This window comes from Aspergillus ibericus (genome assembly GCF_003184845.1).
Source record: "Aspergillus ibericus CBS 121593 unplaced genomic scaffold BO80scaffold_10, whole genome shotgun sequence".
In the NCBI taxonomy this organism is placed as follows: Eukaryota; Fungi; Ascomycota; class Eurotiomycetes; order Eurotiales; family Aspergillaceae; genus Aspergillus; species Aspergillus ibericus.
The window spans coordinates 718,405-742,848 of record NW_020292108.1 but is presented as its reverse complement, the minus strand read 5'-3'; the positions used below and the strand labels follow the sequence as shown (position 1 = coordinate 742,848).

The 24,444-nt window shown below is 51.1% G+C and overlaps 11 protein-coding genes across 11 annotated transcripts; 5 read left to right on the top strand and 6 right to left on the bottom strand.

The window, feature by feature from the left end:
- Positions 1-95: 95 nt before the first annotated feature.
- BO80DRAFT_17611 (alpha/beta-hydrolase) lies at positions 96-2,427 on the bottom strand. The gene has a single exon (XM_025713970.1). It carries the CDS (start codon positions 2,144-2,146, stop codon positions 386-388), a length of 1,761 nt encoding a protein of 586 aa, XP_025577696.1. The 5' UTR covers positions 2,147-2,427; the 3' UTR covers positions 96-385.
- Positions 2,428-2,682: 255 nt separating this feature from the next.
- BO80DRAFT_350362 (zinc finger MYND domain-containing protein) lies at positions 2,683-3,684 on the bottom strand (the record flags this gene model as incomplete). Its single annotated transcript, XM_025715537.1, has 2 exons — positions 2,683-3,170; positions 3,228-3,684. 2 exons carry the CDS (start codon positions 3,682-3,684, stop codon positions 2,683-2,685), a joined length of 945 nt encoding a protein of 314 aa, XP_025577695.1.
- A 562-nt stretch (positions 3,685-4,246) lies between these two features.
- BO80DRAFT_433121 (polysaccharide lyase family 1 protein) lies at positions 4,247-5,625 on the bottom strand (the record flags this gene model as incomplete). Its single annotated transcript, XM_025720812.1, has 5 exons — positions 4,247-4,582; positions 4,640-4,970; positions 5,035-5,160; positions 5,221-5,364; positions 5,423-5,625. The coding sequence occupies 5 exons, from the start codon at positions 5,623-5,625 to the stop codon at positions 4,247-4,249; spliced, it is 1,140 nt and encodes a 379-aa protein (XP_025577694.1).
- A 3,475-nt stretch (positions 5,626-9,100) lies between these two features.
- BO80DRAFT_471189 (NAD(P)-binding protein) lies at positions 9,101-10,101 on the top strand (the record flags this gene model as incomplete). Its single annotated transcript, XM_025723093.1, has 2 exons — positions 9,101-9,457; positions 9,508-10,101. Exons 1-2 carry the CDS (start codon positions 9,131-9,133, stop codon positions 10,099-10,101), a joined length of 921 nt encoding a protein of 306 aa, XP_025577693.1. The 5' UTR covers positions 9,101-9,130.
- Positions 10,102-10,436: 335 nt separating this feature from the next.
- Positions 10,437-11,369, bottom strand: BO80DRAFT_350371 (UbiA family prenyltransferase; the record flags this gene model as incomplete). Its single annotated transcript, XM_025715538.1, has 1 exon — positions 10,437-11,369. A coding segment is annotated over one exon (933 nt), but the record flags the coding sequence as incomplete, so codon positions are not given.
- A 934-nt stretch (positions 11,370-12,303) lies between these two features.
- Positions 12,304-13,427, top strand: BO80DRAFT_453524 (short-chain dehydrogenase; the record flags this gene model as incomplete). Its single annotated transcript, XM_025722015.1, has 3 exons — positions 12,304-12,711; positions 12,757-13,208; positions 13,256-13,427. 3 exons carry the CDS (start codon positions 12,304-12,306, stop codon positions 13,425-13,427), a joined length of 1,032 nt encoding a protein of 343 aa, XP_025577691.1.
- Positions 13,428-13,829: 402 nt separating this feature from the next.
- Positions 13,830-15,290, top strand: BO80DRAFT_433118 (putative acetyltransferase; the record flags this gene model as incomplete). Its single annotated transcript, XM_025720811.1, has 1 exon — positions 13,830-15,290. The coding sequence occupies one exon, from the start codon at positions 13,830-13,832 to the stop codon at positions 15,288-15,290; it is 1,461 nt and encodes a 486-aa protein (XP_025577690.1).
- A 333-nt stretch (positions 15,291-15,623) lies between these two features.
- BO80DRAFT_350331 (flavin-containing monooxygenase) lies at positions 15,624-17,078 on the top strand (the record flags this gene model as incomplete). Its single annotated transcript, XM_025715536.1, has 1 exon — positions 15,624-17,078. The coding sequence occupies one exon, from the start codon at positions 15,624-15,626 to the stop codon at positions 17,076-17,078; it is 1,455 nt and encodes a 484-aa protein (XP_025577689.1).
- A 742-nt stretch (positions 17,079-17,820) lies between these two features.
- Positions 17,821-18,823, bottom strand: BO80DRAFT_453521 (uncharacterized protein; the record flags this gene model as incomplete). The annotated part of the gene is made up of 4 exons (XM_025722014.1): positions 17,821-17,945; positions 18,052-18,121; positions 18,214-18,565; positions 18,744-18,823. 4 exons carry the CDS (start codon positions 18,821-18,823, stop codon positions 17,821-17,823), a joined length of 627 nt encoding a protein of 208 aa, XP_025577688.1.
- A 3,333-nt stretch (positions 18,824-22,156) lies between these two features.
- BO80DRAFT_463043 (GNAT family N-acetyltransferase) lies at positions 22,157-22,825 on the top strand (the record flags this gene model as incomplete). Its single annotated transcript, XM_025722561.1, has 2 exons — positions 22,157-22,517; positions 22,569-22,825. 2 exons carry the CDS (start codon positions 22,157-22,159, stop codon positions 22,799-22,801), a joined length of 594 nt encoding a protein of 197 aa, XP_025577687.1. The 3' UTR covers positions 22,802-22,825.
- On the bottom strand, positions 22,696-24,429 carry BO80DRAFT_17455 (uncharacterized protein). The gene is made up of 5 exons (XM_025713960.1): positions 23,923-24,429; positions 23,776-23,868; positions 23,496-23,714; positions 23,308-23,450; positions 22,696-23,253 (listed from the first exon to the last, which is right to left on the bottom strand). The coding sequence occupies exons 1-5, from the start codon at positions 24,088-24,090 to the stop codon at positions 22,833-22,835; spliced, it is 1,044 nt and encodes a 347-aa protein (XP_025577686.1). The 5' UTR covers positions 24,091-24,429; the 3' UTR covers positions 22,696-22,832.
- Positions 24,430-24,444: the final 15 nt, after the last annotated feature.

Sequence of the window (24,444 nt, the reverse complement as noted above, 5' to 3'; positions counted from 1 at the left end):
TCCTGAAAAGATATTAGTCAATCTCTCTCCCCAGAACTCCTTTCCTCTAAGAGAACTAAAATAATGAGAAAAGGCAATATTCAAAGAACGTTATAGGCAATTGAGCCAATTAGACAGCTAGATTAATGATTCTCATGGACTGATGAAAAGTCTTAACGCTGTGAACTTCCCTTACCCAGGAGCTGACCGAGTGTTTTTCAGCGCTAGCGCGCTTAAAGAATTATAGTATACAAACAGATAAAGTGATCATACATCGTATCTCGAGATGCCAAATGTTCACCCTTACCTAACATTCTTGCTACACCGGGTGAGAGAACGGGGTAGAGCCCAAGCGATCCTAAGCAGACATTATGACACGAGCTGATTGATGGAGCCAAGTCCTGAACTAGATGCCGAGCTCCGCCACGACCTCGGCAGAGTTCCAAAAGGCACACCGCGGCACCAAATCCTCATGATAGCCCTGGCCGGTAAACCGGGCGTCGGGTCCGCCGAGAACGCGCAACTTCGGCACGATCGAGGACTCTAGGGTGGAACGAATCTGGACGGGCAAGGCTTGCAACCACCCGGGGACAGTGCCGTTGACCTGCGACGGATCCCCAAAGGTGGCAAAGGACGCCCAGCTGGCCCCAATGGCGGCGGCGAGTTGGCGATCGGAATCGGTCGACACCGGGGCCAGCAGGCCATCGGTGACGGTGTTGAAAATATACGGGATGTCGCTGAAGTGCGGGACACCGTAGTAGGTGAGGTTTTCCACGGCAAAGACTTCCGCGAAGGCGGTTTGGTTGAGGGCGTACAGGTAGTTCGAGACGCGGGGATGGGAGGCATACTGGGCGTTGGTCTGGACCATCAGCAGACTGGGGCAGGTGAACCCGAGATCGCGTGCCATTTGACTGGCGCGGAAATACTGGGCCGACACCGGGGGGTTCACCGTCGTGTCATTCGAGAAATCCGACAGGGGATACAGCTGTAGGGCCTGGGCGATGGTGGCATTGGAGAGGCGCGGATAGCTGGCCCGCAGCGACTCGGCCACGTCCGAGGAGGTTTCCAGGTCCGTGGAGGTGAAAAAGGCCCCGTCATTCTCACACCAGCCGGAGATGAGATCGATGTCCCGGGCAAATTGACCGGTTTTGAGCAGCGTGGAGGGGCGGTCGGGAATAAAGGTCGACGGCGAGACGGGCTTGAAGACATCCATGCCGCCCATGGAGTCGATGGTCAGCTCATAGGCGTAGGCCGTATGCAGCAGCGAGCGCATGGGGAGTTGACGCAGGCACGCCAGCTCCGCCTGGCTGGTGGGCGCCGTGCAGTTGACTTTGTCGATCAGCACCGCCGTATGCTGGCCCGACTGATCCCAAGCCGTGCCGGGGTCGGCCGTGGCCCCGCCGGATTCCATGATGGCGCGGCGGAAGGGCACCTGGGACACCTGGCCCCCGTAGGCCGTCAGCTGCAGGCCCACGCTCGTGGCCCCGTCACTTTCGCCAAAGATGGTGACCTGGTCGGGATCGCCGCCAAAGGCCGCGATGTGGTCCTGGATCCACCACAGCGCCAGACGTTGGTCCAGCAGACCCGCGTTCAGCGAGTCGGACGCGTTCAGGGCCGGCGACGAGGCAAACCCGAAGATGCCTAGCCGGTAGTTCATGGCCACGTAGAGGACGGGGATCCCCTTCGCAGCGGCCCCAGAGACCAACAGCGTCGGATCATAGGCCGAATCATAGATCTGGCCGATGGTGTCGCCGCCCCCATAGATAAAGACCAGCACGGGCAGTCGGTCCGACGGCGATGTGTGGGCCGGCCGATCGACCCGCAGCGTCAGACAGTCCTCGGAGATGTGCGTGACATTGTCGAAGAGGGGGAAGGTAGGAATGGGGTCCTTCTGCTGTGGACAGGCGGCGCCCGACTGGGTGGCGTTCACCACGGACCCAGCTGGATAGGCGTAAGGCTTCGGCGGCGCGAAGCGGTTGCTGCCGCTCGTGTCTTGACCGAAGCGGATATTGAGAAAGGATTCGGTCTCATTGCCGGCAGTTCCGGTGAACCAGACGTCGGAATCGGGGAGATGGACGATGGGAGCGGAGGGGCTCGACGGCATGGGGCTCGCCAGGCCCGACGCGCAGAGCGTCCCGAGCAAGAGAGAAGTCCGGGAGAAAATCATGATGCGCGCGACTGATCAGGGAAAATGCGCTGCATGGGCATGTTTTATAGGCAGCGGATGCTCAGCCTCGCCGCCGAAGGATGGCGATATGTGATGGATGCCTGGCCGACTGCTGGACGCCTAAGTGGATGCTGATGGGTCGGACATCAGACTTCCCCGATTGGGACACCTTCGCGAAGTCCGTGGGCATCAGCACTAGTCGGGGTGATGATGACAGTCCGCAAGACAGCAAGGGTTGTTCCGAATCTGACCCGGCAGATATAAGCACTGCCACGATCTGGTCAGGTCGGGATCGACGCCCCGGCCCGCCCGCCGTGCTGGCTGGCTCCATCTACATAGTACTTACAGCTCTGGCGGTCTGACGGTTCCCAATGGGGGCCAAAGACAAACTCTACCTCCCTGGCTAATGGGAGATTATGGTCAGCTGCTGCAAAGATGCCACTGCGGGCTTGATTGCCTCGCTATCCTGGAGACCTTGGTGTGGCCCCAGCCACCGATGAACTAGGGAAATACCCGATGCATCATACATCCATCCATCAATTCCCCCCGGGCGGTTTCTCCAGATGGCGTTTCAGCATCGATGTAAATGCCTCCCGTTTCTGCTGGAATTCAACGGTCGACCCCTCGAGCACCTCCGCACGCACGCGGGTATTCACAAACTCCGCAAACCGGAGGCGGGACTGTCGCTCCCGGTTAAGGTTCTCGCGTTGGGCCCGGGTGTGTGTCAGGAAGGGAAGCGTTGCGAAGTAATCCAGGTCCTTCGTTTCGGTCGCATCGTACGGAACCGGCCGCTGCAGGCTTGGGCAGGCTCGGTCCGCCAGGTACCGATCGTACGGAACCAGCACGTCGCGAAACCCATATTGGCAGCCGGTGAGATCGAGGATCCAGGTCTCTCCGGCCCCCGATCGGCTTACCTGAATGACGGTGTGGGGGCAGCTGCTCGGATCCGGGCCGGGAATGAGCCTGGCTGGCATCGGCCTCCGGCCCAGTTGCAGGTCCAGCACCTCCAGGGTGGAGGCGATCCCTGGGACATGTCAATTCTAGCCGAGGAGAGGACGCTTGCTGCGGGGGTCCATGTTACCTGCCAGAAGCTTTCGAGTCAACGGACCCAACAGTGCCATCGCGAGGGTGCATTGGTTGACCGTGAGGGCTGCTTCGCGGTGCTCGACGTGGGTAGTCAGATGGTCGGGAAAGGGACCGGGCTGGAAAACGGTCGTCGGGGCTCTGGGTCTCTGGTGGAGGTAGAGGGTCCCATCGCGCCGCTCGATCTTGGTGAGCGGGATGTCGTAGACCATTTCTCGGTAGGTCAACAGCGCGGCTTTCAGAATGAGGGCGGTGCGAAGAAGCTTCCTTCGTCGGCGTAAGTTGATGCAGCGGGACTTATGACTCGGCCAGTGGGATATCTGACAGTCCCGGCCACAGTAATGAACTCCCCCAGCATCGCCTGGCTGGTATTCGGGCGCGTCTCGGCATCCAGCACACTGCAGCGTGGCCGCTGCCCCGCAGTGGGCACACTCGGTTACCGATGTCGATGCCATCGCGGGTAAGAGGAAAACGGAGACGGACGCTGAACTGATCAGAAGGAGGGGAAAAGACAGCCACGTCGCGCAGACTGGAGTCACGTGGAAGGGAGGGGTAAACCCCAACCAGCCGATCACTGCAGCGCCGGATGGCAGGCAGAAGTTTAGACTGGCGAGTTTATGGGAGGTGAAGGGCCCGTTCTCCATGGGACCTCGCATCCGGGTGGTACTCTGGCGTGGATTCGTGATATTTGTTTGGAGCCATGTTCCCTACGATGGGTCACTACTGCATGGGGCATATCCAAGGTAGGCTCTAACCTAGACTTGGGTTCCCAAGCACGCATTATAACTCAGTGGATCTCGTGAGACGGTAGGCATACAATTAGAAATCTATCTATGCTAGATGGCTGCCATCATAAAGGATGTTGTAGAATGCAAGCAGATTGCCTATTCCTGCCCGGCAATCCTGGACGAGCGTGCTCGGCACCCAGAACCCCGGAAGACAACAGAGATTTATATACAAACCCCGATCTCGCTCTCAGAGCGATCCAGACACGTCCTCAGCGATCCGAGCACGCGCTTATTTGCCCTGGCCCGCGTTGCTCATGGTCCACTGGGCAATGTTGGTCGGGGGGTGGGCGGTGGCAATGTTCTTGCCGGCGAACCGGCTGATGATGCTGGTGTCCGAGCCGGACATGGCGCCCGAGTTGCCAAAGGCGTTGAGCTGGCAGGAGCGGCCAAAGACGGACGCGCACTGCGCGTTGGTGTTGGTGTCGGGGGAGCTGAAGAGCTGACCGTTCATCGGGGCCTCGACCACGGTGTCGACATCCTGGAAGACGTTACCCTCGGCCAGGACGTAGCCGCCGGTGCCGATCTCGAAGGCATGGCCCTGGATGTTGTGGAAGAGGTTGTTGACCTAGAGGCATCCACGTTAGCGACCGCAAGGGGGCCGGGGGAGCACCGGGAGGCATACCGCGTGGAGGAGAGTGTTGGTCTGGACCTTGGGCATGCGGCCACTGAGGTAGTAGAAGTAGTTGCCCTTCAGGGTCACCATGTCGTTGTTACCATCGAGGTAGACACCCCAGTAGTGGTGGCCGTTGCAGGTGGCGGAGTAGTCGGAGCGACCATCGATGAGGGAGTAGGAGATGGTGACCCGGTTATCGGCATCAGTGCCCAGGACGATGTGCTGACGGCCAATGCGGGCAGTCGTGACGTGGTCGATCCAGACCAGGTCGGAGTTGTCGACCGTGATGGCATCACCACCCCAGACATACTTGGGGTTGATGTCGGTGACCGCAATGTTCCTGGTGGTGGTGGTGAGTAGGGAGATCGAGCGAGATCGATCGAGATTGACTGCCGGGCACTCACTGGATGATGACGTTCTTGGCCCCGTTCACAACACGGAGACCCTTGCCCTTGATGACACCCTTGGATCCCACACCCACAATACTCTTGTTGGAGTTGACGGTGATGGGGAGGATACCGGCCTTATCGCTAGTGGGGGGGTCAGCATGGCCAGACCGGGGAGGCTCGAGCACATCAGGGCAGACTTACTAAGTGACGGTGACCTTGGGGGCGCTCGCCTCGTAGTTGTCGCACCAGCTGTGCAGGTTGATGGCCACCTGGCACTGGGACGCAGTACCCCAGGGCGCGCAACCGCTGGTGGTCTCAGTGCCCTCGGTGCCGGTGAAGTCGAAGCTAGATCCGTCGGTTAGCGGGCAGGTTCCCCACGCAGGGCAGCAGGTTGGCCACGTACGTTCTGTCCAGCATGATGACACGGGGCTGGCTGTCACCCAGGTAGGAGACCAGCTCAGCGGTGGTGGTGGGGTAGACGGGCGAGGCGTTGCCTCCTCCCGTCACGCCCTGGGCGAAACCCTCGGCAGCGCCGACGACTCCCGCGGCGCTGGCGGTGCTCGCAAAGGCCGCAGCCGCAGCCGCAATCAGGGACCCGTACTTCATGGTGTCGGGTAAAGCAACGAGAATCACAAAAAAAGAAACGAAAATGAGGAGAAGGATGAACGAATGAAAGCTTGGAAAGAATGACAAGCGAATGATCAAGGAAGGAAGGAATGTGGTGTAGCTGATGACCCAAACCGGAGGCAGCGCCTGCAGGGTTTTATAGAGAGGATCGGGAGGGCCGGGTGGAGCTGGTAGGGGGCACCCTGTCCGGGACTTGCCCATCAACCATGTTCTGGAAGGAAATTAAACGTTGCAGACGACCCCTCGTCCGGCTTGGCAGTCAGCTTGGAATCGTTCCACCGGAGATTAACTCCTGCGACAACGTTTCCTTGGCGGATGCGATGGGTGAGTTAGGGTTCGGAGACCCAGGCCTTTCTTCTTGGGTTCAAAGTGCTCTGTTGTGAATTCGCGGACGCTGCTGGCGGCTACCGTTGCTGTAGACCATGGGACCTAGGCATTGCCGGATATAGGTCAGAAATGCCCCAAATGGCTCCCTTCCGGAATGGCCTCGGTCGAAATGCGGTGCCTAAACGGCCTCGAGGAGGGGAGTCCGCCGGGTCCGGTGAGATCCCGGGTTGCTTGGCGGAGCGGCCAGGAGCCTTGGAAGGGGATGGGCCTGATCCACTCCCGCCACCCTAATCCTGCAGGGTCTCACTCTGAGAACCTTCGGTGGGATTGGCCAGGCGCTAGTGCGTTCTCGACTCGAATCGCTATTGCCTGATGATGCCCCCGCGGGCAATCGGATTCTGGAAGCGGCATGCCTGGGACTTGGGGAATTTGGGCAGCCCCAAGTGGCTGCATGGACAGCCGCGCTGGTCGCTCCCATGTGGCATGCTGGCCGAACTGCAGTGTGTGCCCGGACGAGTTACGTAAAGGCTCGAGGAGGGAATCATGGATGGCCTCTGCGGTGCAGCGCCGAACACCAGAGGCCGGCCGACCCTATAAAGTGGGTCAGGGTCTAATGAACCGGTCTATTTCAAGTGCTGGCAACTGAGTAGGTCTGCAGGGGCCGGTTCCACCACGTGTGGACGGGTACCTGGTGATTCACCAGGGATTCATCCGAGTATTCCGAGAGCCATGACCCCTGGCTCCGGCTGATGTGCAACAGGGCAGCCCCGTCTTGAAGAATGAGCCCGTCCGCGGGCGAATGACGCTGCTGGGAGGCCTGGCGTCACGTGGGACCGGGCCGACGAAATTTTCACAGCCACATCACCTGACCTGGCCCCACCAGGACTACTGCCTGAGGCGTCAACGACCGGAGGCTCTGGTTGCCTTGCCCCGTTGGCCGTCTGTCCGCGGGGTAGAATCAATCCTCCCTGCATCCGCCATCCGCCCCTCTTAGGGATCCGCTATGTCCCTCATGAGGCGGCCATTTCAATCATAAAAGGCCCAGTGCCACGGCTACTACTGCAACCTCGTCCCTCGTTTCAGGGAGGACCTTGAAGACAGCCATTGAGTTTCCTCCAGCTGTTCCTGCCCGCTAGTCCACGATCCAGGGGCTGCCCGGGGTTTAGCCCTCCTGCATGAGCAATATCCATCAAATCCTCTGCCGGAATTATCGACGTCAAGAAGCAATGTCGACAACAAGCGGCAGAGTCTAGAGGCTCGCGTTCTGCAGAAGCTGCAGCCACAAGTGATCCAGCGTTCGGACATTGACCGTTACTTCGAGGAGGGTGTGGTGACTGTCGATGAGTCGATAACATGCACAAGGATGAGTACCCACGCATGGCAGCTGCAGCACGGGATTATCTTGCCATTCCGGCAGCTGAGGTAGCTGTAGAGAGGCTGTTTAGCCGTGGTAGAGACCTGTTGGGATTACGTCGATCTTTCTTAAAAGGTGAGACGATGCGGAAGGTGATGCTGTTGCGAGATGCATATATTTGGAACACGAGGTGAAGAGTAGAGTATATCACTAGCACTGCCCGGGCAACCAGCCATCCACGTGACCAAGACTGCGAATATTCGCTATTCGTGCCGACCCCTAGGTGCAGTCATGGTATCTCTGGGCCTTGCACGTCACATGCTGTGAAAACATCTTTTGCTTTGCTAAAATCATTCTCTAGCTCAACTTTTCTTTATCGTAGATTATATAGAAACGTTAATACGAGAGACAACACTCTCCTATCTAATATACGCTGAAATTCTCAAGTAAACTCCATATATTTCCCAAGTACTTCATATTAACAGTTTTTGGTGTTTATAAGACTTATTTACTGTCTATAACGTAAGGCCTAAATTGTGTTGATATTCATTGATATACAAGAACAATTGATATTTTTCGTAAGGTCGGTTGGGTTGGTCGTCCTTACTCACGGGGCTGGGTCACTTAACTTCTACAGAGGTCAGTTGACCTGTGTACACTAGCTCCCCGATCCCACGGATTGAGTCAGTTTTTCACAAAATCTTGGACCATCATTCTGATAAGCATAACAAAGCTTTTAATGGATTACTATGTCTGTAATCAAGAAACTTGAAGGGGCTTCTTAGAAGATACTTGAGTAGGCTCTCTACAAGTCGCTTAGGGAAGCCCTTCGGAAGTCTTCCGACTCTTGTATCGGCTAGTCGTAAATTTAAAAATGCCTGCATTGATCGGGGTTAGTCCCTTGACGTCACTGTCCTCGCGCCGGTGCGACTCGAGCTCAGTGTCTCGGGTACAAGCATCTTCAGCCCGGCGTGGCTTTCCTCACTATGTTATGTTGATCTGATACAAACAGAAGAGAGTCTGACTCTGTGAGATATAGCGATTATGTTAGCATGCCTGACATCGTTCTGGACCTTCTACACAAAGCTGTGGAGACCAACAAACGATCTTCGGTGACGCGGGGGGGCGTTCCATCCTCCGCGCGATTATGCCTCCCTCAAGACACCCATCTTGCTGACCGGGCGTTTGAGTGATAGAGACAAGCACAATCAGTTGCCCTACCAGTGGAGAGCCACAACGCGATGAAAGAGACTGGAGTTTGGGGTGGTATATCATCTTCTTTAACGTATATACCCTTCGGACTAATACAGATCGTTAGTACAAGTTGTCCATTACCTTCCGTCTATTACGTCGTTATTTTGGGGATCCCCTTGCATGTCTCCCTCCCCGCTTTTGCTTTGTTCCTTCCCTTTCCTTCTGTTGTGTCCCGTTTGTTTGCGCACCTCATTCTTTTGCCCTTGCATCTCACTTGACACCGCCATTCCATGCCTTGTAACGCTTCCTCAATAGCTACCTAAGATCGAAACATGCCCATGCTGTGTGACGCTAACCGTGACTGCATAATGAGCTCGCCTGAAATCAGGCCTCATATGCTTTTTATGTATGCCAGCGGAGGGCCTGAATTATTGTCTTGCGTCATCCATGCCGGTCTAGAACTTCAATAGGCGGATGCGGGGGAGCAGATATAACTGACGAGTCCTTTGTGCACTGCACCAGAGGCGGTCATTACTTGTAGGCTGTACAGAACGGGTCTTCATTTCATTGCTTTGACCAAGTCAATGTGTGTATAGAACATCGCCCTTAATGACAGATTTTTATTTTGCAGCTGGCGCAGGCGCTACTGTCGCCCTCCTTATGGCCATACTCTGGATTCAGATCCGCGACCGGAAACCAAATACCAGCAGCCTGCTAGCAAATGGCAAAGTGGTGATAGTCACAGGTGGCCTAAGCGGGCTAGGCTATCAACTGGTCAAGTTGTATCGGGCCAACGGCGCTCGTGTGGCTGTTTTGGATGTAAAAGGTGAAAGCGGCTTGCCGCAGCCGTCCGAGCCGAGGACTATAAGATACTACAAGTGTGACGTCTCCAACCGTACTGAAGTAGAGGTTATCATGGACGTGATCGAGACCGAAGTGAGTACATCAGTCACTGGACCTGATAGTTGGTTGTTCATTGTCGACAGTTAGGGACTCCCAATATATTAATCAATTGCGCGGCAATGCCAGTCAATAAGCTGCCGTTCCACTGTCTTCAGAATGACTTGTTTGTCAAAACCATTAGCACCAATTTCCTTGGTTCGGTGAATCTCATCCGTGCAATCCTTCCAAAACTGATCAATGACGGAAAAAGAGGAAGTATTGTGAACATAAGCTCTGTTGTTGCGCATCTCTATCCAGCCGGCCTCTCTGACTACACGTGCAGTAAAGCTGGACTCAGTGCCCTTCATCACTGCCTTGAGGCTGAGGCCCGCTTGTTGGGGTATACTCGGCGGATCAAGTTCCACCTGGTGGAGGTTGGGCAGATGCAGACTCCGCTGTTCAACTGGGTCAAGCCGCCAAATCCTTTACTTGCCCCGGTTCTCCAGCCTAGCTATGTCGCGCAGAAGATTTTTAACGCGGTATATTCGGGAGAACCTAGTATCATTCGTTTACCGAGGTATGTATCATGGGTGTGCGCATATGATGGGCTTCCGCTCCGAGCGCAACGGTTAGTTAGGTACCTTATGGGGGTTGATGAGGTATTGGGTGAGCACGAATCCAAGAAGACCATTAATTAGGAGATGGGATAAATGAGAGAGCGTGTCAATTTCTGCTTCGGTATAAAATTTGTTGAGTTACGTAGTCCAAATGCTAACCATTTCTCACAACCACCGTCTGACTGAGTGTAGGACGTGCAAACCGCATGCCAAAAACTAGAAAAACGGCTTCCCCCAAAGGGTTTATCCTCAAGGTCATAAGGACTGGCTTCTTGAGCTTGCAGTAATAAGAGATAAGAAAGTCAACACCATGGTAATATCTCACAACACAGTCAAATCATGCAACCAAAAAAGGCGCAACTGAAGGCACTAGAAAGCGGTCCAGGGTAATAGTATGTCCAGCGCGTGCCAATTTTTCAACATACGGCTCGCTGAACATTGGCATACATATGGAGCATAAGGTAAGTTGCTAGAATATAGTAGTACTTATAGGTCGCCTTGTCAGCTTCCTTGAATGGCAAGGTTACAAGTCGCACTGCAACGGTCAACATGGAAAGCAGATGGCATAGTGCCAGTAAGAGCAGACCCGGACTTAACATGGTCCAACTCGACAGTAGGCAGGATCTGAACAGCGCAATGCTGACAACTGGAGTAGCGCCAATAAACACTGCAGTGGCAACACGCAGCCAGAATTGACCTTTGGGGCACAGAACCAGGGGCAGTGTTTTACGGCCCGCATGCCGGTCTCCCTCCATATCCTGAAACTCTTGGATATGAATAGTCATAAATAACCAGATGAATAAAATCCACTTCAGAGAGGTCTTTGCTTCATGAGATATGGCATCATGTGTTAGCAATGTGTCTGTAAGCATCGTATCCAGCAGAGTAAGCTGAAGGATGGCTCCTACAGCTGTGAAAATATTTCGCACCCACCAATACTCCACTTTGGGCCACACGTAGAATATGAAAACCCACACCTCCCACAGAACAAGCACTGATGTGGCCCGGAGACTGACAGCGAAATATACCAAAACAGGAAATAGAATCCAGCTTAACAGCCAGCGTGCGTAAGCACCACCTCTGCTTAGCCTGCCGGAGGGTATAGGTCTAGTAGGCTTGTTCACGGCGTCCTCCTCCACAGAGAAGGCCTGGTTTGCGATATCGAATACATAAGAGAACGCAATTATTGTCAGAGTTGCCTTTAGAATTAGGCCCTTGAGTTCTTGGAAGGCGAGGCTTGATCCTAGCAGGCGTGTGGATAAGCAAGCAAACGCATTCCCACAGTGCGCGGTGAAATTGTCTCTAAGGATTGCTACCACCAATGAAAGCTCCTCAGTGATGGCATATATGCCCCGTTTCCTTGGGGATGTTAGTAGGGTCGCGCCACCTCAGGGAAGTGCCTTACACAGCATTAGTAGGTGCTTTTAGCCCCATTTTGAAGCGCCTCCGATTCTCCTTGGGCTATTGTCTGCTCAATGGTTGCTGCCTATCCAGATCTCGAGCGGCTTCAAGAAGAAACGAATCAATTGTGCACGTAGCCCTCCGTTACAGTAATATGGGGCTGAGAGCCATTTATTTATGATTTAATTGTTCTTATCAAGCACATTTTCTGGGCAAGGGCATTCAAGGCAGGCATGCATGTCGAATCAAAGTTGTATCCACTAGGCTTCTTCTTTGTGCAAGGTACACAAGGGTTGCAGTAAACAAGGGGGATCTATCCAGAAAAAGGTGGTACGGCGTAAACTCTAGGAAATCATACAGCGTGTCAATACTAAAGACGTCATATCACCAGCTTTACTCGCCAAACCTCGCTGGGACTGGCTTTTCTCATCGATTAGTCAAATGTCGATTCTGTCATACATTCAAGCCCTGCTAACACTCCTTGCAGGTTGCCCATGCCTCATAGTGGTATCCTGCAAAGCCAATCAACTTAGGACCTAGTAAAACTCATGCTGTCCACCAGACTAGTCATGATGTATCTGTGCGGGAAATCATAGAACTTCTATGATATCGCATGACGAATCGTAGCTCTGGGACACCAGGCGCAGGAAAAACTACCCAGATAAGCTCTACAGTGAGACGTTGACATGCCCGTATGACTCGATGTATCATGCCGGTGTCACCAAGAAAGGTGTCTCCCCCTTGATGCTTCGGTGGTAGTTCGCTACTTCTGCCAGCGCCACTCTCACCCCCTCAAATATTGCCGAAAGGCGAAGAAACACACAACAAAACCCCCAAACCGCCCCTACCTGCCACCACACCTCCCACCTGACAGCAGACATAATGGCACCATACTACGATGGCCTACTCGCTTTTTTGTTTAGACAACTGTTCTACACTATCCCCGAAGTTGCTCCCGTTGACCTCAGTGGAAAGGTGGTTCTCTTGACGGGGGCAAACTCTGGAATTGGTCTTGCTTTGGCATTCATGCTAGCATCACGGGGTGCCGAGGTGATTGCCGCCGTTCGATCAGTAGCTGGAGGGGAAGCTGCTCGACACAAAATCCTTAAAACCATTCCGGCAGCCAACGTTAAGGTTCGACAGTGTGACCTGGCCTCGTTCGACTCAGTCAAGAGGTTTGTCACCGAGCTGGAACAGGACTCTGTAACCCTAGATCTGGTGATTTTGAATGCCGGTGTTTGGTGTTCGGAAATGATAACTTCGAGGGATGGGTTTGATCTGTCACTCCAAGTATAATCCTCTCTCTCCATACTCGGGCGTTTCTAATATGGCCAGGTAAATGTGCTCTCAAATGCCCTTCTCGCCATATCTCTTCTGCCGTATCTTCGCTATGAGAATTCTCGAGCGCGCATAGTGTTCGTGACATCTGAGGGACATGCAATGGTTCCGACTAGCTTCCATCAGAGCAGCAGCTTGCTCAATTCTCTCAATCACAAATGCCATAATTTTGATCATTATACCCATTACTACACATCTAAACTGTTCGGGCTTCTCTGGGCACTTGCCCTGTCACGACGCGTCAATCCAGAAAAGCTCTCCCTCGTCTTGGTGTCCCCAGGACTATGCAAAAGTGAATTGTTTAGAACCGTGAGGTCTGCGCCAACGGATCTCTTAACCCGGTGTTTTGCCCGAAACTGTGACGATGGGGCACGAATGGTCATGTTAGCCTCTGTCACGGAGACAGAGAACTCCCGTGGCATGTACTACAGCCAAGGGAGCCAGGTGCCGTAAGTACAACCTTTCTCAATATTGCATCATGACTCAGAAGTTGTAGGATTTCAAAGTTTGCCTCCAGTACTGAAGGAATCGTATGCCAGGAGAGGCTGTGGGAGGAGATAATGGCCATTCTGGATCGCGTGCATCCTGATCTGAAATCTCATCTGCGCAAAGTGCAAACGCTGTTAGATCCACGCAGCCCCTTGCAAGGCCATACCCAGTGTCTATAGCTACAGCTGTGCCGTATTAGGCTATATGCATGGATAGTTGAAGGTTATTAGAGGCGACAGGTCCAATAACAGAGATTTGCTGTATTCGGTAAAGGCTCAATTATGTATATCTCTACTTCTGGCCTACACGAACTTTATGATTGGTTATTGGGCCCCTTCTTGTCGATCACTTTCTATTTTTCCTTGATCACCCTTCTCTTTTCTTCTAACCCTCTGCCACACGCAACCCCGAATATGACCGGTAATGGCACAATCGCTAGAGTTGTGATACAATAACAACATCGTAAACAGTATATTTAAGCCGTTAGGACCATCTTCCCCAATGGTTATACCTTGTGCGTCGAATAACTAACACCACGGTATCATCACCATTGGAATGCAGACTAGCCTCTCCTCTGAATCATGACGTTCTACTTCACCCCGATGCAACTAACGCTGTTGGATCAAATGATGCCGAAATGCTACATCGCATTCTTCTACTCTTTCCACTTGGAAGACCCACAAAGAGCGGTGTCTATTCTTGAAAATGCTCTTCGATCCTTGATGATGAAAAACCCGTTCTTGGCAGGGAATGTGATCAACCACAAGCCAGACAAAGCGAATCCCGCTATTTGTCAGGTGCACCCCCCAACACCTGAATCGTTACACGAATTTCCCTTCTTGAGGGTGAGATACCATGAGGATGAATCCATGTACCTTCATCAGGGTTGTTCTGGCTGCCCAATCTTGAATGATGATTTCTTTGCCGAAACCTATTTGCCGGTTCCCTTGTCCGCGGCGACTGCCCTGCTGTGTCCGATTATTCGCTGGCAAGCCAATATTATGCAGGATGGCTTGGTTATCACTGTTTGTTTTCATCACTCAGTGCTAGATGCCGCTGGGTTCTACGTCATTCAGGCTGCGCTAGCGAAGTGTTGTCGGATGCAAAACGGCACCGTCCCAGGGCTTTCTTTTACGTCCGACCTGCTAATAGGAAGGCGGAGGATTCTTGAGACTGCTATGGCGGGAGGCGTCAGTAGGGAACCTCCACTTGGCCACTGCCACGAAACTCTCAGGGATGCCGACTTTGAGTCTGCCAAAGGCCTGATCAGCCGCCGTCTTACCTTGGCATCTACTAGAATTGAGTATTTGAAGAAGGCCTGCAATGCATTGGTGCGAAGCCACATAAAGGACGATCTGTTATTGTCAACAAATGACGTTATTTCAGCTTTGTTATGGCTCTCCATCATCAGGGCACGATATGAATCAAATTTCGAAGGCCCTGAGAGGAGGGGCCATCCGGCACAGAGCTCCTTGCTTCTCATCGCAGACATCCGTCGAACCCTGACACCACCACTTCCGATATCGTATATCGGCAATGGGGTAATCCAGAGTGAAACGTCATCACTCATCCGGCCTGTTCTGGGTTCTATGTTGAATACTTCCAGGCGACCGCATTCCCACTTTCCCATACTGACGAATGACGGACTCTCTACCCTCACCGACCTCGCGGTTAAGGTTCATACTGCCCTCACGAATGTGACCAATTCTTATGTCGGGGGGCTTATCAAGGAAAAGCACGAAAGCGTGGACAAGGGTCCGAGGTTGAAGCAAGGGGATGTTACATCAACAAGCTTGCGTCGTATGGGAATCTATGGGCTTGACTTTGGCACAGTACTGGGGAGGGTCGTGGAATTCGATAGCCCTGACAACAGGATCGACGGGACCGTCTGTATCTTGCCCGCTCGGCCCAACTTCAGAATGACCTCGTCCAAAATGACCTTGTGGGAGGTGCGAGTGACACTGCAGCGTGAGGTCATGCTCCGACTCCTCCACGACCCTCTAATGCATTGGTCAATGGAACAGGAGTTGGCCAGGCTATGAGAAAGACGGTAAGCGCATGGGCTGTATCTGAAAGATCAGGATATATGTGAGTTTTGATTTACTTAGAATGCACGGCCCACATGAGTTATACGGTGTAAGCAACTCGTTGATCATATTATCTCATTGATTTAACAGAAAGTTTCAGCGTTATTCCGCTCTGGGTTTAGCACTTCCGCAAATTCATTACTGCTTTCTAGTAAATATGGACGTGTTTGGCTAGGTGAAGCTGAGGATCTCCGTAAATCATTGTTGCAGAACAACCCGCTATATCTCTGCAGAGCACTTCAAACTTCTTTTAGTTCGAGGTCTTCCAGATCCCAAGCGCTATTCAGAATGTCCTTTGCCAGTTGCTACGACATCATTATCGTTGGTGCAGGTATAGCCGGTGTTAATTGTGGGTATCGAGTACAGACACTTTTGCCAGATTATACGTATGCCATCCTCGAAGCACGAAATTCTGCTGGTGGAACCTGGGACTTGATGCGGTACCCTGGGGTACGACTGGACTCTGACATCTACACATTTGGATTTTCTTGGTATCCTTTTCCCCATAGTCAGACTGTGTTGGATGGCAACACTGTTCTGAATTACATCAATGATGCCGCCAAGAAACATTGCATCTATGATCACATCCTCCTTAATCATCGAGTCACGAAGGCGACCTGGTCCTCTGATACCCATAACTGGAATTTGATAGCAGAGGCTGACGACAGGAAGCTCTGTTTCTGTGCAAGATATGTGATCTTTGCGACGGGGTATTTCGACTACCATGAGCCACTTCCCGTACAAATACGTGGCCTTCATAACTTCAAAGGAAGAGTTATTCATCCACAGTTTTGGCCTGAAAGCCTGGACTACTCGGAGAAGAAGGTCGTTGTCGTTGGCAACGGAGCGACTGCTATATCGCTTGTCCCAAAGCTCGCAGAGACCGCCCTGGGCATCACCATTATTCAACGGAGCCCGCATTACGTTTTACCTACATCATCAGGTGGGGATGACTCTCCAATTATGCGACTATTACCTACGGCTCTATCATACTGGCTCAAGCGCTTGGGATGGCTCTCCCTAACGTTACTTAGTTACTATGCGTGCCGTAGGTTTCCTCGAGCTGCGAGAGACTACATGCTGAGAATGGTACGGGATGAGCTCCCTGAGCATGTTCCTCACGACCTGCATTTCCGACCTAAGTACAATGTATGGGATCAACGGCTATTGACATGTCTCGATGGGGACCTCTTCAAAAGTATACGTGACGGGAAGGTCAACATAGAAACAGCCAGCATCCAGAACTGTACGGCAAACGGCCTCCTTTTGGAAGATGGGAAGACCATAAATGCAGATCTTATTGTCACGGCCACAGGGATCAAACTTCAGATTGCAGGATCGATCCAAGTGGGAATTGATGGGAGTCGTTGCGACGTATCCGAGAGGTTCATGTGGAAGGGCATGATGCTGCAGGGATTCCCGAACGCATTCTTTGCTCTCGGATACCTCACGAGCGCTTCTTGGACAATGGGAACTGATCTAACTGCTCTTTTTGCCTGCCGTTTAATCAGACATATGAAGGAAAAAAATCGCCTAGCAGCTACCCCTCACATGCGCGAACTGTCGGACCTCACTGAGCGCCCGCTTTGGACTCTGAGGTCTACGTACATGACTACTGCGAGAAGCAATCTTCCTAAAGCGGGGAATTTCGGGCCATGGAAGCCTCGCTCTAATTATTTATGGGACTATATTCAAGCGTGCTACGGCTCTTTTGAAGGTCTGGAATTCTTTGAGGGTTTTTGATCGAGTACACTTGGATTCATGTAATATGCCATGCAACCGGCCTCTCACATCTGGGGGTTGCTAGCCCGAGCGTATGGGTAGGCACCGACGGGTCATGATCGAGCAGCTGGGTCTAGGGTATTCGGAAGAATTTCGCCATTTACCATTTCCATAAATTGTAAATCTTGGATTTTTAAATTAGGAGTAGCTGTTTCGTGTCGTGAAATAGTGTCCGTGCCCTCATGCGGAGATCATTGTCGTCTGCATTCTGATCGAGAGGCAGTTTCGTGCAGGTGACGCTGCTGATCATCTTCCTGGCAGGGTATTTAACGGGTCCACGTGAGTTGGCAGATCTAGCTCACATACACAATGTATGTCACGTGATCTGTGTATTGCAAGGGTAGATGTCTTAGCTTTGCAAAGCCAGGGTCTCTTTTCTCGGCGATCGTTGTACTTCCCTTGCTTATCACAACATAATCCCTTGATTCCTATCCCACAACAAGGTTCCAGAATGTACGGCAGTGGGAGAGTAGCTATAATTCTTCTTTTTCATCGTTGTTAGCTCCGATGTAATAGAGATACACAACCAGCCGATAGAATAGGATATTCATAAATAAACCCTGTATTGGCCATTCAGACTACCTTCAGCAGGGGTTAGAGTCACTGGTGCTAAATTGAAAACTGACCCTTTCACGAGAGGGAAACAATATAATCTGACTCCAATCTGCCCTACCGTTCTGATAAATATACACAGAGCTCCTCGCTAAATTCGACCGCGTCCCAGAAATCGGTTTGCGATATACACATATTTGCAGTGGAGATGTTCAGCTACATTCTTGCCCAGCACATCATAAGTGAAACTAGACGTTACTCCTCGGTCTAGGTCATCTTTCTACGGGAATTGAACGGCTATCCCAACAATTAGTATATCTTATACATTGGAAACCCCGAAATAGTGAAGAAAAAAGGAATATCAAAAAAGCATCAAACTCACCCGACAAATTCGGCAACTCGAACCGAGATATTCGATTACCCATATCATCCTCACCTAGCAACGAGCGGACCTTATCCACAGTCAACATAGGCCTCAGCCAATCCCATTCGTTGGCATAGCGTACAAAAAAAATAAAAAACAAATAAAAAATAAAAGGCCCACATTAGCATCAGAGCCCTTATCTCCTGACCGCGCATGTACGACATACCCCAACGGGGCACACGTAGTGGGCCCAAGGACAGCGAGGTCGAATGGCGTGGCAGATTCGTACAATGGTTGCTCGTGGCGGAATGGGACCGTGTCCGGGGGGCCGCTGATCAGGATACTCGTGTCCTGCCAGGGAAGGTAGCAGATATGGTGCCGCTGGTCCTGTGGGAAGATAGAGACACAGTATTCGTAGTACGGTTTGGGGACCGCTTGTCGAGCGTCCACGGCTCCCGGGGTAGCTCTGCATGATAGTGACACTGCATGGGCGAGAAAGTTTTCCAAAGGACGCCGCGTCTTCGCTGCGGGGCTGCGCAAAAATGCATGAAGTCGACGGTGGCCAAGTGTTCACTGAGGGTCGGATGAGCATGATCCGTTCAGGTAAAGCTTGAGGATATGGAACTGGGATTTATCGAGTAAATGTCGAACTTGTCGATCTAGCAGGGGGCCTTCTCTGGGATGTGCAATCCACAGAGGAAGTAATGTACCTTGGCTTGGAAGCCACCATGAGTGGTAATGCCGATCTTGGTGGTAGGTGGAAGATTTCCGTTCTTGATGTTGGATACATGACTGGAATCCATATGTCGGTTGGACCCAAAAGTAATGTCTAGAAGACCACTGGCAAGTGCTTAGAGGGGCATAACCTACACTCGTGAAGCCCTTGCCGTTGAATGATAATTTGGTCCAGGATGGCAACAACATCGAGGTTGTAATATGATGAAACCTGATTTCGTACAGCCTTAAGCCCCTCATCACAAGGAACACTAATACTCTACACTACTATACTCTTCTCTATACTCTTCTGACTCAGGCCCTTCTCCATAATATAGATCTTTACGACGCGCCATCTGTACCCTGTAAGACGGACTACATTTTCATAATAAATGCCAGTGTTTTTGGCCTTTCAATAACCCTAGAGCTCTGAAAGCGCGATTATCAAAATATAACCATACTAAATAAGTAAATATCACTAATTCGTGATAGATCTAATATTAATATATCAAAGATTATATATTTTAATTATACTAATCTATTCTATGCTAGACTGAGCCTAGAAACTCTAAAAAAATGGAGACAGAACTATAATGGATATTTTAATAAAAACAAATTTATTTTTATAGCGGAATTAAATAATAATCTACGTGTTCAGTGCTATTAAGTAAATATTACTTGTATTTAAATAAATAGTTTAATCCTTCATTAGGAAAATAAAATTTAAGATAAAATAATTATCACGGTGCAACCTCCCAAGCTAGAAAGAGAGAAATACTGCTGAGCCTTACTATCTAGCACGTGATCCTAGACATGGTTAAAAGCTACCTGTTTCTTAAACCTTATCTATAGCCTTAAGCTATATCTTATTTATTAATTTATATATAGTTTAACTAGTAGCTAGCTTAGTATTTAGTTAAAATCTTCGTTATTATTAATATCTGAATCCTGCTTATTTGTGAGAATTTATTATTTTATTATTTTTATTTATTTATATTTTAATATTATATAGCTTCTTTTATAAAATAATGGATTTATAAAATAATTACTATTTTATAATCTTTAATTAATTTTAATAAGCTAGATAAATTAGTCTAGAGTGGCAAACGGCCGGGTCAGGTTAGGTTAATAGGAAAATTATACCTTCCATTAGATTAATAATTAAATTAAGGAAACTTTTATACTTAGCCACAGTATAATTTAAAAGATAATTAATTATTTTAAATATCCTTAGTATTAAAACTTATTTACTATATTTATTTTAGCTATAGTATAGTTAAAATATATTTAAATTAATTCTTATTTATTCTAGCTATTTATACCATCGTGTGATAGGATCTACTTGTCAGGGTAGAAGGCCTGTCGACTAGGTAAGGAACTGGCCATCAAACGTATAGGATTCCACTGGTAACGACAATGTAGCCTATATTCACAAGATAGAGAGACTGATCCTTGAAGGATCAGTAGCCTAACGCTGAGGAGCGTTGCCTTATAGCAGGTGAGGAGATCCCGAACTGTCACCGATGACCTCACGACTCCTATGACCATCCCAGTACGTCACCCCGAGGACCCGGATCACACTGGCTGGACTACTACAGGACCAGAACATCGGTCAGACCGGTACCGATAAGATAAGACCTCCATCCGGCCCGTTCTATCACAGATAAGCCTTTTTTTTATAGTATAATTTCTATATAAAATTCTTAGATTTAAATATTAAAATAAATATTCTAAAATATTACTAGATTAGGAATCTCCGAGAGTAGGTTAAAATTATTTTTAATAAATTTTAAAAAGCCTGAGATATTACTAATTCAATAATAGTAATAATATAAGAAATATAGGAATAATATATTAACTATTAATAAAATTTTATTTTTTATTATAAAAAAAATAATAAGATCTGGCTAGATTTGAAAAATATTTTAACTAATTAATCTAGTAAAAAGTTAGATTAATAAAATATAAAGTTTATAATACTGGAATAGATCAGGATATATATTTATAAATTAAATATATTATTTAAAATTTATTAAATATTTTATATTAATTTACTTTAACTTACTATTACAGATCTTTTATTTATTTAAAAGATAACTAATAAATAATTAAATATTATTATTACGGAAGATAGCACTGAGAAATATATTATTAATAAATTTTAAATAAGAAGAATATATTTTAAGGGAAATATATATATAAAAAAATATTTTTAATTAAATAGAAGAGATATGCTATACTTATATAAAAATTAATAACTAAATTTTATAATATTAAGACCTATAAATACTGGCGTAATCTTACCTATCTAATTTTTTAAAATCTATTATAGGCTAGTTACGTCATAGTAAAAAAAGTAATAGTTAAAAAAGACTAAGTCCTATTAGCTATTTAAAATTAGAATATCTATATTCTGATCTATCTAGTCCTAGATTTTAATCCGATGATACTTATAAAAAGAATAAAAATCTTTAAAAAAGATAGAAATCTCCAGGGTAGTAAAGAAGCTTATTAATATTATAAAGAAATCTTCTAGAAAGAGTTATCTATAAGAGAATCTAACTAGTTTGTAGATTAGATAATTCTTTCTCTAGTAAATTCAATTTCTTTATAGACTATTGTACTTCACGTAGTCCACCCGGCTTCTTAGCCCGTCACACTTATTCTTATTCGGTTAGTTAAGGATGGGATAGGCATGAATCTGTTTGTATCCTTACACGGCCCCAGGCATCTCCAGCTGCGACGTGCCCGAGAAGTCGGTGTCGACTCGTAGGATCACCCCGGAAAGCCCATCATCGCCGACGCCCATGTGGTGGCAGCACGACCAGCACCGGCCGAGCCCTCGCCCAACCCGGTTCCCGTCAACCCGGTCAGTGAGGATAATCTTAGCTGGAGGAAACGCGGGAGCCGCCCAGCCAGCCCCGCATGGGGCCGACCATTCGAAGGCGTCTGTCATCGTCACATTATCACTAACCAGAAAGTGTGCATTGGAAAGCCATAATGCATCGGAAAAAAACGGACTCGTAGGAAAAGGAAGATCTCGTCGAACTTCATCCAGAAAGCTGGTTGATCACGTTTCCTCCGCCGATCCCCGTGATAACAACCGCCGCTACTGGGGCTTTCATTTCTGCCGGCAATAAGCTCAAGAGAGGGCCACGGCATCCCAACCAACTGCGCTGCTGTGACATAAAATGCGCATTCCTCACTTAGTATCGAGACCGTGAGTATATATAAATGATGGAAGGATTGAGATGATCGGTGCGATCAGATTAGTGCCTGAGTGACTAATCGACCCCTCCCTGTCAGACTTATCGCCCGTCCCGATATATAAATGCCGGGGCTGTCCCGATGGCAGCCCCAACTCCGACTTCCTCTCATTCCAGCTGTGTCCCCCACCCTCTGCCGGACCATGTTCCAACTACATCCCCTCACGGCGGACGACCTCCCGGCTCTGGTCGATCTGTGGTATGATGCCTTCAGCATTCCCATCAATCTCCGCCTGTTCCCCGACACGGCTGGCGTCCGCGCCTGGCTGGCGGCCTACCACCGGGCCAGCCTCGAGCGCCCGGATCAACACTACCTCAAAATCACCGCGGACAGCGCATCCTCGCCTCCCCTGGTGGCTATGGTCAAGTGGGACTTCAATACCACGGCCCCGGGCCACCGCTTCCCGGTTTGGCATGCCGACTCCGACCGGCCCTTCTGCGACGACTTCTTCGGGTCGATGGACGAGGCCCGACGGACGATCATGGGCCCCCGGCCGCACTACTGTAGGTCGTCCCCGAGGTTATATATGCCGGGCGTATGCTAAGCGGCCGCAGATCTGGACACGCTCCTCACCCACCCGGACTACCAGCGGCAAGGGGCCGCCTCGAGGCTGATCCGGTGGGGATGCGACCGGGCCGATCACGACGGACGACCCATCTGGGTCGATGCCAGCCCGGAGGGAGCCGCTCTATATCAACGTTTTGGCTTCCGCGATGTCAGCGTGCCGGGCATCACCCCCGAGGGGGCCATTTCCATGCTCCGAGATCCTGTAGTCATGCATTCTTGATTTCTTCTGAATAATAGATAAAGTACCCTAGCTATTCCTCTCCGCGGCCCTTCAGCGGCCGCATCTCGATGTACTCGGTGCGCAGACTCCATTCGCGCGTCTCGTGGATCAGCCACCCGCTGGTGCCCTCTCCGGCATCGTCCCGGGCCCGGAGGTCCCTCGAGCCCAGCATGGCCACCTCGTCGTCCGCGCTGCGCCCCTGCGATTGCGGCTGGGACGGGGTGGCTCCGCTGGTGCCCGACCGCAGGTACGAGCCCTCCTTCTGGCCACCCTGGCCCCAGCCCGTATTGAAGGCCATCACGAAGGGTTTGAGACAGGGCACGGTGGCGGCCATCAGGCTGCCGTGCAGAAGCACCTCGGTGGCCACCACCACGTCCGAGAGGCCCAGCAGGAGGGGGTCGGAGCCGACGCGCTCGAGGTAACATTGACGCAGGATAACCAGGACGATAATCCTAGTCCGTTCGTTAGCCGGGAACCGGATGTAAGGATTGGGGCAACCGACTCACAGAATGCGAGTACCAAAGGCTCCGATGACGGTCGCCTTCTGGGAGCGGTGCATCTGCACTCCCCACACCAGTCGGATACTCAGGCCCACCAGAAGGGCCTCCGTGGTCGCGTCCACGGCGGCGATGGCGCGCCAGGCAGGAATCTGTCCGACTCAGTAGGCATCGAGCAATGGGGTGGGGAGACTCACAAAGGAACGGCACCCGATGAGGTTCCACGGGTGGACAGGCTCGCATTGGAGCGACACGGCCAGGATGGAGGCAATGCCCCAACCGGCGAGAATGGCCAGTCCCCCCAGGCAGAGCCGGAGATAGGCCGTTTCACGCCCGAGCCGTCGCAGCAGTAGGCAGACGGACAGCTTGGCCGCACACTGCCCGGTGAGGAAGAGGATCTCGCTGGTATACCACGCCTCCCCGGGGTCGGCAAGTCAACATGGTGGACATGAACGGAATCCGATGGGGGAGGACTACCTTCAAGGCACTCTCGCCGTCGCGGGGATCGGCCCGGCCCAGGCCATGTGCCACGCCCTTCAGGATCGCACACACGTTCCCAATGCCAATCACCTACCGCGTGGTGTTAATTCGTTAGCCGGTCAGGAATCCGGGGACGCGACTTACTCCTCCGATCCAGGCCACGGCGTCGTCCCACCCCGGGGGTCCGTTCATGGCGACCCGCATGTAGACCCGAAACAGGGACACCAGCACCATCCAGGACATGAACAGCGTCGCGGCGATCACAATCACCCCGCTGCGGTCCGTCGGGGTGATAGCATACGGGGCTGCCATGCGTGGGGGGAGCCGATCGAAGACGATGGCCGCGGAGAGTCCGAGGGCATCTCGGCGACCATGCGGCTGTCGAGGGTTCTTAATGGATCACGCACGGCTGGGAAGCAGGGAACTGACTCCTAGAGGAGCAGGCATCCTGGTGCAACATCCTCTGGGAGGGGAGCTGAGGTGGAGGGTTGGCACCGGCCGAGTCAGCGACCTGAGACGGGCCCCCTGTCTGGTCTCACCGGCGGATATGAGAGCGCAATGAGATTCCCCCGAGCACAGCGCGGGCCATGGGACTACCTGTCACCGGCGTGACCAGGGGGGTCGGTCCAGACTCTGGCTGCTGTGCCGCAATTTATTGTGCCCGGA

What these genes read in the sequence shown, in the direction of transcription:
- BO80DRAFT_17455 (XM_025713960.1), bottom strand. Translation starts at nt 24,090, where the DNA reads ATGGCAGCCCCGTATGCTATCACCCCGACGGACCGCAGCGGGGTGATT. An exon ending in TCATCGGGTGCCGTTCCTTT is followed by an intron (nt 23,451 to 23,495) that starts GTGAGTCTCCCC and finishes TGAGTCGGACAG; the next exon opens with ATTCCTGCCTGGCGCGCCAT. An exon ending in GCCTTTGGTACTCGCATTCT is followed by an intron (nt 23,254 to 23,307) that starts GTGAGTCGGTTG and finishes CGAACGGACTAG; the next exon opens with GATTATCGTCCTGGTTATCC.
- BO80DRAFT_17611 (XM_025713970.1), bottom strand. Translation starts at nt 2,146, where the DNA reads ATGATTTTCTCCCGGACTTCTCTCTTGCTCGGGACGCTCTGCGCGTCG.